General features: G+C 34.3%; 1 protein-coding gene across 1 annotated transcript; it reads left to right on the top strand.

Annotated features, from left to right (window-relative positions):
• Positions 1–58: 58 nt before the first annotated feature.
• On the top strand, positions 59–8,667 carry LOC114135724 (immunoglobulin-like and fibronectin type III domain-containing protein 1). The gene is made up of 18 exons (XM_028003261.1): positions 59–2,639; positions 2,722–2,858; positions 2,946–3,045; positions 3,113–3,154; positions 3,231–3,276; positions 3,695–3,878; positions 3,983–4,096; positions 4,216–4,378; positions 4,506–4,778; positions 5,718–6,203; positions 6,292–6,416; positions 6,500–6,641; positions 6,786–7,079; positions 7,172–7,468; positions 7,561–7,740; positions 7,834–7,962; positions 8,038–8,171; positions 8,377–8,667. Exons 1-17 carry the CDS (start codon positions 2,510–2,512, stop codon positions 8,121–8,123), a joined length of 2,928 nt encoding a protein of 975 aa, XP_027859062.1. The 5' UTR covers positions 59–2,509; the 3' UTR covers positions 8,124–8,171; positions 8,377–8,667.
• The last annotated feature ends 9,073 nt before the right edge of the window (positions 8,668–17,740 follow it).

The following is a 17,740-nucleotide window of genomic DNA, read 5'->3' as shown; positions in this document are numbered from 1 at the left end:
CCCTTTGTGGTGTCATGGAAGAAGGAAAGGTTAACAGCCTGAACAACTAAAAACATGAATAATTTCTGGATGCAAGTCCTGAATGCAAGTTGAAGCTACAAAAACATGCTCTGGTTTATTTGTGTAGTTTGCTTTTCATAAAAGAAATTATAGCTGAGCTTTTATAATAGTCTTTCAGCAACTTAACTATATTTCAATACTGACATTTCTTAACATCAAAATCCAATCAGGTGTTTGAGCAAAATAAATAAAACCCCTTACCTCTTAAGAAATGTAGGAAAAGCATGATAGAGGCTTCATGTGTTTTCTACCCATGAGAATGAAAAACTACCCATGAGGACTACCTTCTTGCACTGTCCTATGGCATCCTGAAGCTATCCTAAAGCTATGATTCGCAGTTTTGAGACATAAGGATTGCAGGTATTCTATGCTGTTGTTTCTCAGATGTTACCCTTTCTGAACCTGCAGCCTATAGCGCTTTATGGTAAGGTGGCATATGCAAGTAACCTATCTCCATGTACCACTGTAAAAAAGCAGTGGGTTGGGTTGCTCTCAGGATGGAGTGCCTTTATGGCCTCTTAAAAGGCAGAACCCACACTCAGGAATCCACTGGACCTTGGCTGGCACCAGACTGCAGAGGAAAGCAGCTAACGTAAAAAAGTTTTTTTAAAAAGTAAGTACATTTATGGGAAGATCTGTTATTTGTAGCAGGTGATTGGATTTCTACATCAAACCAGATGTGATCTGTGTATTTCTAAAGCTTTTTGTGCATGTTTTCATAAATTAACTTCATGGTTAAAGTTAAAAAAAAAATCAGCACAGTCTATCAATTTGCAAGAATGTCTCTAAGGTTCTACTATGAAATTTCAATAATGCTCCGATAGCTGTGTACTTATGTTACTTTTTAGGAGATTCAGAATAGTTCAGGTATGCCAAGTGATGAATAATGACAATATCATTTTCTGATTTCGTATTACTGTAAAACAAAAGTTTTACAGTAATATGAAATTATTATAAATGTACTTCACAATCAGAATAACTATATGCTCATGACAAAATCCTCTTCCCACTTTCCTCCAGTCGGTGACATTAAAAGACTGTAAAAAATAGGTAAAAATATATGTTCTGTTTCAAGAGGGGCTCTGAAATTTAAGAAAGAGACCTGACATTCATAAATCACTGCACTCATAACATCAGTTGAAAAAGGTTTGTGTTTTTTTTCTTTATATGCATCTACACAATAGCCCAGTATGTGAACTGCTACAGTTTTAACATATGCATCTACTTTAGTGATATGAGAACTCTGCTTGACTCTTTCAATCTAACTTTGTGTCTTTGAATTGTTATTGTGCATACTGACTTAGCAAGATGTTCCTTTAAGGCTGGAGAACAAAACGAAATAGTAAATAAGGCCATAGCAAAGCTGTTTGAATAAGAAAAACATAATCTACATCAAACTAATATCCATAACGTTACATGATTAAATACTTAATACTTTTTCAGTTATGAATTTGTCAGTATGATGTTATGATTTAAAGATTTTTCAAATTGATCTAAGTATTCTAATAAATGTGATAAATGTTACAGAAATCAGACAATATAGTTTAACATATACGTATTTCAGTGACTTATTCCGATGCCTAATGGCCAATATAAAAAATTGGCAATGCAAAAATAGAAATATCTATAATAAAAATTAACGTTTAAAGTAGACAAAATAATAGGCTATTTCTTTTCAATTCAGAAACTAAGTTTTAAAAAAAACAACTTTCCTCTTACTAAGTAAGTCTGTTGATAGTTTCTTGAACAGTAAAATAAAGACTGTGTAAGTGAACTACAGGCCATCATGGCCTGAAAATAAACACTATTTATTTTCACATAATAATGTACATCTTATATTTTATATATTTTAATCTATTCCCTATTTAATCTATACTATTGAGTATTGATACCAACACTCCCACCAACACTGCATTTTCTAAAAAGACATCCAACCATAAACCTCCAGTTTCCACAATGATAAGTGATACCCAGAACATTTTTAGACCATCTGGAGCACATAAATTATTTTAAAGACAGTGACCAGTTTCAGAACTCAGTGAAATTGAGTAATGTGGTATGTACAGAGCAAATAACCCAGGCATTCACTCAAAATAATTGAGACAAATTGCTATACAAATACCACTCAGGGAAACCACAAAACAACATATTAAGTGATTCAAGAGTGCATTGTGATTATTCTGCATTAACAGAGAAGTTGGTCTGAAGATGTTTAAGATTTGCAAAGCAAAGGAAGAGCAACTAACTGCTCCGGGGCAGGGTAAGTTAAAAAACAAGTGGATTTTTAAAAATGTATTTAACTAAATTACATGTTTAAAACCTTGATTAAATCAATAATAGGACAGTTCAGACTACAGTTCTTTAACAGTATGGACATTATCAATGCTATCCTGAATCTCCTTCCTTTATCAAATTGTACAGATTATTTCTTTTTTTTAATTATTATTTAATGGCAGTGAAAATTAAAAAGAAGTCACGGGTGCCTGGAGTTATGATCACTCAGTATGTGGAAGTATTACCAGATGGCATAAGCACCCCTGATTTCACTCGGAAACCTATCGCGCTCACAATTCAAGAAGGTAAAATTTGCTTAGTTTCCTTGTCTTTGATTGTGACATAATCTACTATGCAAGTTTTAAATTCTTTCTACTATGTTTGTAGGAAAAATGGCCTTTTTCAGAGCAATAGTTACTGGTAATCCAACACCAGTTGTGACTTGGATGAGAAACAATGGGGAAATAGATGAGGAGAGATACAAGTTTACATTTGATTCCATTTCTGGTGAACATCAGCTACAGGTATTTGCCATTTTCATTGTTTAAAGGATGACAAACTGTACAATTTTCTTTTTCAAAAAAACAGAGAAACTTTGTGTTTCTTGATAGATGCCTGATGTATGTGCAGATCAAGCGGATACCTACAAATGTTATGCCAGAAATGAGTTTGGAAAAGCAGTTGTTACCGTTACTCTCAATGTCATTGAAGGTAAGATGCTATCTATTTTTTCTCAAAGACAGAAAATTATAATCCGACTCAAATTTTCTTAATTTAGTTGGCTACAAGAAGAGTAAAGCGATGAAAGAATCCAGAACAGGTATTCAGACCACTTTTCTGAAAATAGGTTCCTTTTTTAACAAAAATAAGTACAACTCAGCTGCTTGTTGTTTTAGCAATTCGAGAGTTACCAGAAGACTTCAAAAGGAACTTGAGAAGCACGTAAGTGGAAAACAAATTTCTAACTATATATTTTGTCCTTCAGTCCGTGTTTTGTTTTTCAAAACTAACCAACGTCTCATGTATTTACTATTTGTTTAACAATGGAAGCAATGGTTCACTCTCATCAAATGCTCATCCAGGAGGAATGAACGCTGCAAGTCCCTGACTTGATGCAATCTGCTGGATTTCCTTAGATAGAAAACTAAACTTTTTAACCAATTTGAATAATCAACTAAACTTGAGTGCACTATTTTGTAACTATGTTCAATTTGAAATGCAGGTACTTCAATGGGCATCTGTCTGAAAGACTTGACTGAATTGACTTTTACTGTAAAGAGCCTTGGGATAATGTGTTGGGACTTGGTGCTATTTAAATAAACTGAATCGAATTGAAATGTTTGTTTGTTCCCCTTTTGAGGGCGGACTTAGAGTCGAGGGAAGAGAAACAGCTAGAAATCGATGAACACTTTTGGGAACTGTTGTTGAGTACAGACAAGAGAGAATATGAGAACATCTGTGCACAATATGGGGTCACTGATTTTCGCTGGATGCTCAAGAAGCTAAACGAGAAGAAGTTGGAGAGAGAGCAGCAGCAGGAAAAGGTTGGTTTTACACAATCTGTAGAAAACACATATGCAACTCAAGCTCAAGAAAAATATTTTTGTATAAATGTCAATATATTTTTCCTTCATTTAAATGAGTTTAGGTTGTTGAAAAACTCTGTAACCTCAAGCCCATTGAACTGAAACCTAATGGTGCAGCAGAGTTTGAACTTGAGATGTCACTGAAAGACCCCAACAGCAAAATGTTCCTATTCAAGGTGAATGTTCTTTTAATACAACATTTTAGTAGAAAGTAGAAAAATGAAAATTTCTGAAAGTAACAATTGTGTTTTTTTTAAATATCAATTCAACTTTCCTCTCCATCTTGTTACAACAGGATGGAGTTATGATTCCTTTTGATGCTGACGCAGAGATAAAACATGGACTTAAAAGAGTAGGAAAGAAGTTTGTGTTCAGTATAAATGGAGTTAATCCTGAGGATGCAGGATTATATCAACTGGAAATTGATGGAGTCAAGATATTCTCAACTGAATTACAAAGTAAGAGGATAAACAACTGAATATTTATTTCTTAAGGCTTTTGTTCAATTATTAAATTATTTCTACAAATATTGGATTTTTACCATGTCAAACATATATATATACACTTTTTTTTTGCTTTGTCTAGTTCCAGATGTAGACTTTTTGGTTAAAATTCAAGATGTGAACGCGGAGGAAAGAGAGGATGCTGTGTTCCAGTGTGTGCTTTCACGTCCAATGAAAAAAATCAGTTGGATGGGGAAAAACAACCCAGTGGAGCAAGGAGATAAATATGATGTTACCGTATCGGACGACATGCTGATTCACACTTTAGTGGTGAAAGATTGCCTGCTACTGGACAAAGGAATCTATTCAGCTGTGGCTGGACTTAAATCCTGCAGTGCCTGGCTCATAGTAGAGGGTATGGACAAATTATGGTCAATGGTGCATTGGAAGTTTTAAGCAGGTTTATCTTGTTCAAGTTTATAACATTAAAATCTACACTTTCCATCATATATAAGTGTAAATAGTCAGCAATAAGTTATTGCAAATTAACTAATGTTCTGTGATAAGACAAGGATTGTCAAAAATAAAAATTGTTTCAAAATTATATCAGATTAAACAATAAATATATATTTACTTCAGACTTGGAGTCAGCTTTTTCAAGTCTGAAGCCATGAGTCTCAACAGGAAACCAGTGGATCATTCCCTCTTGGCCAGGAGTCAGTCTTTTTGGCTTAACTGTGAAGCATGAAAGATTGAAGATTGAACTGTGTCTGTTTTTATATGATGTAGTCAGTGCTCTGGTCTGCTAGGGTAGAGAAAAAACAAAAACTTCAACATTATTTTTAATTTATTCTGTTTTGTGTTCCAATTCTCACCAATGGTCATGGGATACTGTTTATAATTGGAGAACAAAATCCCAAACACATATGCCTGAAATGAGCCTGCACTATACAATGACTGGTTTTAGCCTTGGAGATACAATAAAACGTTTCATCATTCCATCAAGTTGAGATATCCTAAAATAAGCTGGAGTCCTAGATAAGCAGAAGACGATGGAGGATATCTTCTTCTAGTTGATTAACGGTATTTATTTTTGTTAGAACAGGTCTCCACAAACATGATTATCATATCTGATGTTTACTCCCATCTGCACAACTTGGTCAGGCCACTTTATAAACATCCATAGTTGGAGTAGAGTCTCCTTGAAAATTATTCATCACTTAATTTTGGTTTGATTGTTAGAAAAGTTAATACGTCAGTAACACTCTATGTTTAGCAGTACACTAAGCTTCCTAAAAATATTACAAGAGTCGATACAGCAAACATTTTCCTTCCACTTTTTATTCTTTAATAGGTAACACGGATCCAAGTATGGTTGGAAAAAAGAAAGCTCGCAAGACAACTTGTGCAGGAGGTGGTGGAGACGATGTTCTCAAAGTTGCTCGGGAGCAGCAGGCGAAGTTACAAAAAAAACAAGATGAGCTGATTGCAAAAGCAAGGGAAAAGGCAGATGAAGAGGAGGCAGCAGCAGCAGCAGCAGCGGCAGCGGCTGCGGCAGCAGCTGAAGAACCAAAACCTGTAGAAATCCCAGAGGTAGATGCCACACCTAAAACTGAACCTCAACCAAAGAAACAAGCAAATGTAAAGCCAGAAACAAAACCAGAAGTGGTAGCAGATTCTAAACCAATAGTTGCAGAAGAAAAAGTGAAGGAAGGAAAAACAGAAAAACCTGCGCCAGGTCCTGCAAAAGAGAAGGAGGTTGTTGTTGAAGAGAAAGAATTTGTTCAAGAGAAAAGACAAAGACTGAGAACAGGCCCACTTGTCCCTGAAGCTGTAACTGGTGAGGTGCATTAAGAAGTTATATTTATTCTGAGTTTTGCTGGCCATATTGTATACCATGTCCAAAGGTTATGATGTATTTATTTCAGATCCAGGAGTTTATTTCACTGCTGGACTCTCAGATGTAACTGCAGTTATAGGTAACGATGCAGAACTGCTATGTAAGCTAAGCTGCGAGGACTGTGATGCAACCTGGTACAAAGATGGAAAAGAGGTAAAGATTATTTAAACTCATTAAGGAATAACTTCACCTTCATCATCTGTGATGCTAGAAGATGTACATTGCATCAATTTCAGATAACAGCAACAGAGGACATTAATATTATTAAAGAGGGGACTTATCGGAAACTAGTTATTAAAAACTGTAAAGAAGAGGATGCTGGAAAATATAAATGTGAAGCTGATGGGCGTAAGACGGAAGCTATGTTGAATGTTGAAGGTAATATAATCTCTCTGAAGTCATCCAGACTACTTAAGCTATGTTGAAGGCTTGTTCAACTAAAATGGCACAGTTAAAAATTAAAGCACAGCTCAGTGAATTTTGTTAGAACATAATTATAAACACTGTTTTTCCCTGACATAGATCCTCCAAGAATCAGCCTTGATGACCTTGCTGAGTTTATGAAACCTGTAATAATCAAAGCTGGAAAAGAGGCATCCTTTAAGCTAACATTTGTTGGACGTGAACCAATGAAAATCCAATGGTACAATGATGGAGAAGAGCTGATGGAGGAGAGCAATATTAAGATTGAAAAGTCTTCCTCCCATAGCCGCCTATTGCTAACCAAGTGCCAACGCAGAACAACTGGAGAAATTAAGATCAAAATTAAAAATGAATGTGGAACGACTGAGGCCATCACAAAACTCATTGTCCTAGGTAAGGTTTGCCACCACATTCTAAAAAAAACATATGTTGTAAACACTTCACAGTACAAATATCAGATCCATATGGTCAATTTCTTAATACAGCTAAGCCAACACCACCACAAAGCCCTGTGGATGTCATTGAAAGTTCTTCATCTTGCATTGAGTTCAAATGGAGGCCTCCCAAAGATAGTGGTGGTTGCCCTGTCACCAACTACATTATGGAGCGCCAGCAAATTGGACGAAACAGCTGGCAAAAGTTGGGTAAGATTGGTCCGGAGCCCAAGTACAGGGACACAGATGTAGATCATGGCAGAAAATACTGCTACCACATCAGGGCTGAAACCGAACAAGGCATTAGTGACATGATAGAGACTGATGACATCCAGGCTGGAACAAAGGGTGAGTTTTCTCAAGATTGAAAATACACTGTGGTTGGGCAAAAACATTTACATTTGTGACACGCTTTGTTGCACGCTTTATGATTTCTTTAGCATACCCTGGACCTCCATCAACACCAATAATTGTCAGTGCTTTCAAGGACTGTATAAATCTCGCTTGGATTGCACCGGCAAATACGGAAGGAGCAAACATTTTGGGTTACAATGTGGAGAAACGCAAGAATGGGAGTAATCTGTGGGGCATGGTCAACCCACCAGATGAGCCCATCAAAGGTCAAGCTGTTCTAATATTACTAATTTTGTTTTTACAAGTCTTAAAAAGGAAATAAATTCCATTTAACACATAAAAGTATTTCATCTCAACAGCAAAAAAATATGCAGTAAAGGATGTTGTTGAAGGTATAGAGTACGAGTTCAGAGTGTCATCTATCAATATGTCTGGAGTTGGAGATCCAAGTCAACCCTCAGAATTTGTGATTGCCAGAGATCCAAAAAGTAAGTAATAGCTTTTAAGATTTCTGAGATCACAAACATCTCAATGTGTAACTGTGAAACTGATTACACCTACAGAACCTCCTGGTAAAGTTACTGACCTGAAGGTGACAGACTCTACCTACACCACCTTATCGCTGAGCTGGACCAAACCAGTGTTGTGAAGAACCTCGTTGGTCAGGAGACTTCCAGTGTTGAAATAAGAGTCACAGGTACAGAGAAAAGCTGAGATATCAATCAAGTCGATGTTTAAATGAAAAGAAACTTTAAGAAATTATTCAGAACATTTTTTCCTTTGTCTTTTTATAAAATGATCATTTCTGTGATCAGAAATAACGTCTAGTGTTGAGTATTAGCCATTTTTCAAGTTGCTCTACTTTAGAGTAAATATCAGAATGATTTCTTACCTGTCTATAGATGATCCTAAGCCACCAGGCCCTGTAGAACTTGAGGAAAATGTGTCGGGAACAGTTACCATTTCATGGACTGCATCTCCAGATGAGAAGAAAGATGACAGACTGCACTATGTGGTCGACAAGCACGATTCTGTTAAACACACTTGGCATACTGTGGCTGACCATCTCTTCAACAACAGGTTCACTGCTGTCAATATTATGCCCCGAAGGCAGTACAAGTTCAGGATCTATGCCAAGAATGACATGGGGCTTTCTGCAGCGTCTGAGTCACCAATCTGGGAAGTAAACAAAAAGAAAGGCAAGTTTTAATTGCTTTGAAGCAAATCTGTGCATTAAGAACTGATTTGTTAAAGGTAAAATCTTTTTAATGAACTATGTAGAAACTAAGTCAAAAATAAAGAGGAAATAAGGCATTTTCAAATGACATATTGTCTGATACATGCAGTTTTCATTAGTAAACAAATTTTTATGTCAGTATAAAATATTTGGATTGATCTGTGTCAATCTGCCACGTCTTAGTGCAAAAGCTTGTACTTGTCATTCCATGCATGTCAACATTAATGTAAATTACATTATTTGATGCAATTGTGCATGAAAACTTTATGAATGACCACATTACTTAAGGTAAAAATAAATATGGCTGCAGTATTGTTTGTAAACTGTAGATCTTCACATTACAAATACATAAAATGTCACATAAAAATAATAATAAAAAAAATCTAAATCTTTGTTACAATTTGGCACTTAAAAAGAGGTATTTTATTAATATGAAGAGGCTCTTATTTGATTTCTATTCTTGTACCGCTTTAGATTCAACAATAGACTGGATGAATTACTGTTTACTCATCAAGTAAAGTTGTGTCCTCTTTATGGTCACATGGATATTGACCTGCCTTACATCTTGAAATTCACAAGGAATCATTTCATAGTAAAATCATATCTGAAGGACAACATCTGGATAATTTCTGGTTAAGTAACATGCTGTAATAACTGTGCTTTGCTACATAAGTGACCGTTCATCAGCAATGCAGAGAAATTCGGCACTGCAAATTAGCAAGTCCTTTCCCTTACAAAATAATGCATTTAAAATTGTAAAAATAATTAATTTTAGCACAGATGCTTAATGCTATTTTCACAACCAGATAAGTAAAAATAATTCAGTTGTTAAACAGACAGTCATTATGTGCTATAACAATTTTTCTTATGTTTTTTCAGAGAAATTCTCTTTGAAACTTCAAGATTCCAAGAGCTGCAGCTTTGAGACAGCTCCATCATTTTCTGTTCCTCTAAAAATGCACCAAAGTCCTCAAAGATATGAGTGCTACATGAGTTGTGCTGTGACAGGGAACCCCAGACCCTATGTTACCTGGTACAAAAATAACATCAGCCTCAACACCAACACTAACTACTACATCACCAACACCTGTGGAGTCTGCTCCATGCTAATACTCAACGTTGGGCCCAAAGACAGTGGGGATTACACTGTTGTTGCAGAAAATTCTCTGGGGAGAGTAGAGTGCTCAACAAAACTTGACGTGAAAGGTAAAAAATCTAAATATAAAATGTTACACATCAAATTTAACACCAATGAAAAACATAAATCATTGTTCTCTTCTTTTACTCCATTAGATTAACATGCTGGAGCAGTTCTGACCTTCTGTAGAGCCCCGCTGCATCAAAATCAATGGAGAAAATTCATCAGCTTGAAGTCTGTCAACATCGTTGATTCTATTTTAAGTGTGGAACAATGTAATATAATTAAATCAAGTCTGATAAAATAAAACTGTAGCACTGAAAAACAAAGATTAAAATCACATAAAACTAGTAGTGTTAAATTCAAGAAATTCTACTTGGAGTGGACCTGAAGACAAAGACAAAAGAATATTTGACAATCAAACTCACCAATATGTAATGATATTAGAAACATAAACTGCCATCTGGCAACAGTCTTTTCAGCAAGCCAAAAATACTGTGTTTAAAAATATAGAATTATAAAGGTGAAAGGTAAAGGTAATTTTATTTATATAGCACATTTTCAGCAACAAGGCAATACAAAGTGCTTTACAGGAATTAAAAGGAAATACAAACAAAATAACAAACCCAAGGAAAGAGCAAAAGAAGAAAAAGCTAATAATGTTGATCCAAAGATACTCTTATTCAGGGTTGGTAGATAAGTATAAGTAAGTATCCTCTGGTCTAAGTCCTTTTCTGGTTTGGAAGACCAGGAGTTTAAAATGTAGTTGCTAAGGTAATCTTTCTTGGTTCCAAGTTCTAATACCTGTTCTGGGTTGCTAAATAAGTGTAAGTAAGTAAGTAAGTAAGTATCCTCTGGAATTCTGGGTTGCTAGATAAGTATAAGTATTCTCTGGACTTTCTAAGTGCGCTCTAAATTTGTAAAAGTAATGAGTACTTCACAGTTTCTAAGTAATAATAAAAACTAAATGTTCCTCTTCTTGAAGAATTTTTTTTGGGATTCTAACTTTGCTCTAATTCATTTTCTGGGTTGCAATAATAGGATAATCTGCATTTAAATAGTGAGTGTCTAAAGTATAAGCTAAAGAATGACTAATAAACTAGAGTTTCTGCTTACTATTTTTGTTTTTGATGTGTTTTAGCATTCTGTGAAATGTGTTTTTCTTCAGTTAAAATGTTTTGAATTTTTGTGAAATAAGTAAAATTTTAAGTATATGATCCTTTATTACCAGCACTTTTATTCATGTTAGCTTTTTTTCCCAATATTTTCATCAGCCAGAATATAGAACATTTGAGCTCAATGACCTCTTGAAGTAAAACATATAAAAGGTGAAAATATGAAGTCACACACACACATTGTCTTCTGATGCCTGGAAGCAGCTGTAGTTCCTTTTGTTGCATAGCTTGAAATATTCCCCACCAACTGAGCATCATTCAATTATGGTGAATGGTCGTTCAAAGTTCAGACAAATCTGTCTTCTGAAGACTTTTGAAATAGAAAAACATCTCTAGGTGATCAGTGTGAACAAAAGTATATTTCTCCAAAATCAATGTTCAGAATATTTTCTTCAAATATTTCAAACTTTTTTATTATAAGTAGATTATACTTTACTTTAATTTAAAATATGATCTTATAAGTGATCATCTTTCTCATAAATCCAATTCATACTTGGGTTTATAAAAAATATACAAGTCAAAAATATTTTGAAAATTATATACACCTCTTTGAATAATACACCTCCACTTGATTTACAGTAATTAAAAAGCTCCTTTGAATGATTATTCTGGTATTTGACAATTTTATTTTTCATCTTAAACTCCAAATCTTTGAGGTTGGAAAGCCTCACTTATCTTTAGCTCTCTCCCCCATTTCTCTATGGGGTTTAATTTAGTTTAATTAAATAAAATTTGCAAATTGTGTTGCCTCAAGGTGCTACACATACCGCAGATCCAATTTATGTACAAACATACACAATCAACTTAATCCAATTGTATAGACAATTTTAATTCGATGCTGACTAATTAAATCATAGTTGTACTGTATTGCGGTTAAATTCATTTGGTACAAGGTTTTCAATCTATGGAGACCCAGTTGATTGCATTGAGTCATGGATTTTGCAGCAATCTTTTCTCTTCAGCAAAGATGTTCCAAAACAGGATGTTCACATTTCTAAATGTTTTAAAACTCCATCAATTCTTAAACTGAGAACAGATGGAGTGCAAAGGAATGTCTCCCTTTTTTCAGCAAAACTCAGCAGCGCACGAACCACTTTTCTATGATACAAACCAGGGGTTTGAGAAGACAGACAAAAAACAAAGGCTCACTGGTTTGAAATACGTTTCTATATGAAATGAACGGAACAATCCAAAACTAAAAGATGACTTCAAATCCAAATCCTGTTAGAATCTCCATGGCTAATCTAGCCTACTTGTATTAATGCTGACATTTGACAAAATAAACCATGCAATTAAATGTGTATGCACTCCCAGAGATTTTCCTACAAATATAATTTCAACAACGTGACTCATATTTGCCTTTTATGAGAAAGCCCTCTGCTAATTAAAAAAACAATAATTGGAAAAGTTTAATTAAAATTTGCACATGCTTCATTGTACTATTGCTTCATGCCTCAAAGTTAAAAAAATTTAAAATTAGGTCCCCACAGCCTAGATTGTCTCCCACAGCTCTGTGAGTGTGAATCAATATTTAAAAATGAAAAAAAAAAAGAGTTAGAAAGTGGACTGTTTAAAGTTGACTGTTACTAAAAACCTGGTGATTTACTGCATTTAAACTTATTTCTCAGTAAAGCTTTTGAAGAGAAAAAAGGTTGGTATAAATTAGAATTAAAATTTCTAAAATTATGTTGAAATTTTAAACAACATAACAACAATAACAATACAAACATATTCATCTAGTCATTGTTGTCATATTATTTGCATACTTAGCTGTAAACTCTTACGTGACAGAACATTTATTTGATATAACTGAGAAAGTTATAAGCCAAAAAAAGAAAAGGGTTCAGTGATGATAAAGTTACTGTCTAATAACTTACGGCAACTCTTCAAATTTGCCATAAGTAAAACAAAAAAGTTAGTAAAAGTGAACTGTTCATAGAAAGAAAGGCTACACGGCAAAGACGAATGAAAGTAAACAAAACTGCCAATATAAATTTTCTGCAAATCCTTTTAAAAGTGCTAAGAATATACCAGGAGCAAGGATACAATTGTGATAAAAGAGCAATACTTGTGAAGGTATTGCAGAGCAATATCTGTTAAAACAAAACCAGTGGGTGGGAAATTGGCTACCTGGAGAAATCTAATGAAAATTATGATAATTTCAAAACAAATGAATACACAGCTATATTTCAATTGTGTGCTGTCAAGTTCTTAGTTTTAAAAGAAAATAAGCTTGTCTGAAAGCAGTGGGAGTGGTCGTATGAGAGGGCAAAGAAAATAAGTACTTTTCCTTTATAGGATGTTTCAAGGCATTTAATGAAAAAATCTCAACAAACAATATTTCCCTTGGTTTACTTTACTACAGAAAGCACAAATCTGTGTTCAGTGATTTACTTTATGTTGCATAAACATAATCATATATATATATATATATATATATATATATATATATATATATAAAAGTTAGATTAAACAGTAAAAATTTGAAAAGTAGATAGAGAAAAATGATTTTTAATGATTTAACACGGCCATATATAATTTTCAAAATAAAATAAAATTCATTTGATTTTTCCAATCTAGGAAACTGCCGTTTTCTTTGGATTTCATTGGCTTTGTGCCATCAAGAAATTTTTATTTGTGATGAAAATATAAAAGTCAATCCCCTTTCTTGGCAAACATAAGGACTGGCAATGTGGGACTTTGTCAGAGAGCGTACAGTTTTCCTGTAAGGATTTAATGGCTTTCAGACCAGACAACTCTCAGATATCAGACAAGGAAAAAAGATCCGTGGAGGAGGATCACAGAAGAACCAAGTATAATACAGCATTCATCCAACTATCAGCTAAACCCTTTTATAGATATGTTAAATATTGAGAGATGGATACTCTTTTGTTTTATGTTTTATCAAAACATAAAACAAAAAGTTTAAAATAGCTGAAAACGAGAAAGTGATGGCATGTGATTTGCTATTGATATTCATCCCCAAAATAACAACCAAATTGAAAGTGCACATGCATGGTCATAAACACTAGATTGAGTTTTAATGTGTACATGTCTCCTCAGTTTTCTAAATTTTACTTCCAGACACAATTCATTAAAATTTAACTTTATTTTTAAAGTCAATTAATGCCTTAAAGATATAAGATAAATTTAAATTCCAATGCTATGCATTGTATTTGAGCAACACTAATCATACTTTAATTTGTACTTTCTGTTACAATTAGTTATCAAATAATATAATATGTTATAGTGAATCTTTGGACTAATTCCTACTTCTTTTTGCACAACCAAAATCCAGATAATTGCTTCTGTTGCAGTAATTATTCTTTTTCTGCATTTTTCCAGTCCCCAATGATCTACTACACAATATTTTAACCTAATATTACAAATTATGCAGAAATCACAACTTTAACTTCTCCTGCTCTAATCAGCCTCACCTTTAAAGATACCGATAAGCTTGTGTAAATTGCCTTTAGCTGTGCCTTGCATTAAATAATTTCAGCTTGGTTTGAGTATCTGTGAGGATATGGACTCCTGCTGGGAGCAGCATTGGTCACAGAAGCAGCTGGTTGCCTTAAGATCAGCAGCCAGCAACAACCACATAAAGCTATTTAGGATTTAAAAATAAACATTACACAACCCTTTCACATCAATGGCAATGTAGACTTTCAACAAAATCAAATCCAAGTAGTCAAAACAAATGTTCAATGATTAAATTATCTTAAAGTTCAGGTTTCAAAATGCTTCCGAATTTAATATATTTAGCTTTTCACTACCAGTATTACAAGTGAAGGCAGGAAAATCTATATTTAAACATATATATATATATTCACACTTAAACCTATTAGGAATGCAGTACATATGAACTTCATAGAACAAAAAATGAGAACATAAGTTGTTGTATTAGAAAAAAAATAAACACTGAGAATTGAAGCTGAAGTATCAATTATGTAAATATCTTGCCTCAAAATGTCAGAAGATGTGAACAGAAAGGTTAAAATTCATTGCACACCATGTTTCATGTCATGTTGTCAACTGTGATTTACAAGCATATTAAGATACTTAGGGTGAGAGGTTCAGAGTTTTACACAGCATGTGACCTATCATGTGACTGGTTAACTCATCTTTTCGCAACCCCATACTGTTGAAACCCTAGAATATTGCATGTCTGCAGGATGGTGGTAACACTGAGCAACAACAGTATGAGGAACTACAGGCTGTAGAGGAAAACAAATTGTGACACAAATTACTATTAATCTCCCACTTGTCATCTTAACAGCAAAATAAAATTTTACTTAAAGATGTTACTAAAATGTGAATTTCTAAGTTGTGTATTGTGTATTTATACTTAAAGATCATTTTGAACTAAAGTAACAGTTTCATCCATATTAATTTCATCAACTTCACAGGCATTTTCTATGTCTGTAAAGCTGGTTAGAAACCAGGGATTGGATTCTGACGACTTCCACCTCAGATTTTCTTAAAGTTCCAGCAAGTACTGGAAACCTTTGTTGTCAAACAAAAATGAAGATTTATTTACTGGAGGCCATGACCCCCAGTTGGGCAAAGGTAGATTATGAAATGTACATTCTCTCCAGCCACGGTTAATCTGCTTTGTCTAAAAATATCCTTCATTTTTTCTCTTCCTTTTAAAAGTCCACATTGGAGTTAGAAAGTTAATGATAACATGGAGTAAAAATAATGGATATTTCTTAAACATAGAGAAACCAGGCCAAATATGATCCCAAAACCAATAAGAATAATTGTGAGGCAAGTAATGGGGACCATCGAATCACAGCAATTCTATAAAGCAATGTTCTGATGCACAAAGGATAGAGGATAAAAATACTTCAGTCACAAAGACTAAGAAAGAAAGAAAGAAATAGCAGAGGAAGGTGTTTGATTACAAGAAGGTAATTTGGTCAATCATCAATCAGTGGGTCTTTTGCTTAATTTGGTCAATTATCTTAGTTTGCTTTGGTAGTTACTCCCACTAAATGTAATTAAACATACACAAAAGATTTCTTCTTAAACCATGAAAATCTGTTACATTTCATTTGATGCTCCAAGTGAAAAATTAAGATGCAACATTAACCACAAAAAGATTTATGGCATCACATGAAGGACTATCTGCCCAGTGATCTACGTGTTGACATTTCTAAAGTCAGGTTGAAATGCCACAACTCATTTGGAGAGCAAGAAACTTTTAACTACAAGGGTAGGTTCTTTTTTGCCACCACAAGCTTTGTTGTCAGTATTGGTTGTACATCTTAACAATTTCCCCCCCTCTCTATACACTATCACCTATTGTATTTGTCAATGCATCTTAAATCCCTTAAGAACCTGCATCAGATTCCTAGTTTAATATGCTTTGTACAATTTCAAACAATCCTTTTACTTAAGCAATGTTCAAAAAATAGTAACCTCCCCACCTACCATTGATCAGTAATCATAATCTGTATGAAAAAACTCAGTCTGGTATCCTCCACTTCCACATTATAGGAACAGTGATGTCAAATCACTAATGACCACCTGCAGTAGCACTTGTGCACTTGTGGTATGATTTTATGATAGTGTTAGACAACTCATTTATCAGCCGTCTTGAAATTTAAATTAATGATAATACAATATTAGACACAGATTTCTCAGATATATCCTAGTCCAGAACAAGTAGCAAATGTACAAACTCTAAAATAAGTTTGATGATACCTCCTTGGCCGGCATTTTATGGTTAGGATGATCCAGAAAAGGCAAAGATCTTGACCACAAGATAGTGGAAGTAATAAAAACAATGGGAACATATGTAAAATAAATCTTTGAAAGTGTAAAGTTCTCTCAAGCAGAATTAATAAATTCTCATGTTTAAAGTACACATTGGTCTTGGATTTATACATTCACATGCCAACATGCCTGTAAACCTTAAAATGATTATATCTACTTCATTCTAAGACAACGATTCTAAGATTTTATAATTATTGTATAGGCAAACACTCCATTCATTCTACAAACTAAGATGAGTATTCTGTTGATATTCCAACATCCAGCACAAGCAGACTAGTAATGTCTGACCTGTTTCACAAACAGCTAAGCCAGGAGAAGAAAGTTTATACGTAATTTCAGACTTTTTGACGAGCAAAATGTCTGCCGGCAGTATATCTGAGAGATTACCTCATTTTCTCCACCAGGTCAGGGGTAACATTTCTGTTAATCTGCACAAATGTCATCAGGGATCCTTCTCAGCTGTATCACCTTCTTTAACAAGCTTGGGGTTACTTCTCACAGTCTGAAAATTTCATGCGTATTTAACCTATGACAATATAAACTAAAAAAAATCTCGGCACACAGTGTCCAGAGTAACCCAAACTCAATGATTAACTGTCTTTTTATAATGCAACAGCAGGTTCAGTGTGACCAATAAAATGCCACAGGCCTGCTGTGAGATTCCAGCTGATGCATACGGATAATTATTGGAACAGGGGATCCGTTAATACCAACAAAATTGGATCATTTTACTAAGTAAAATGTATCATGTTGATCTTAATAGACCAATGAAGTCCATACTTGAGTGATCACATTACTAAAAGGGTATGATGGTGCCAATGAAAAGCTTGTGGATGGTGTTGTATGTTGCATGAGGAGAACTAAAACACACATGTAATGGAGATTTATATGTCAGATCCTGTGTGGTACTGTGATGTCCGTTACAAATGTAGTGC

This window comes from Xiphophorus couchianus, chromosome 20 (genome assembly GCF_001444195.1).
Source record: "Xiphophorus couchianus chromosome 20, X_couchianus-1.0, whole genome shotgun sequence".
In the NCBI taxonomy this organism is placed as follows: domain Eukaryota; kingdom Metazoa; phylum Chordata; class Actinopteri; order Cyprinodontiformes; family Poeciliidae; genus Xiphophorus; species Xiphophorus couchianus.
The sequence above is the reverse complement of the archived record's forward strand: the minus strand, read 5'-3'. Positions and strand labels throughout refer to the sequence as shown.

Bases quoted from the DNA above. Each gene is read 5' to 3' on its own strand.
- LOC114135724 (XM_028003261.1), top strand. From the start codon at position 2,510: ATGGCAGTGAAAATTAAAAAGAAGTCACGGGTGCCTGGAGTTATGATC. The intron at 4,097-4,215 runs GTGAATGTTCTT...TTGTTACAACAG, and splicing joins GCAAAATGTTCCTATTCAAG to GATGGAGTTATGATTCCTTT. The intron at 6,642-6,785 runs GTAATATAATCT...TCCCTGACATAG, and splicing joins AGCTATGTTGAATGTTGAAG to ATCCTCCAAGAATCAGCCTT.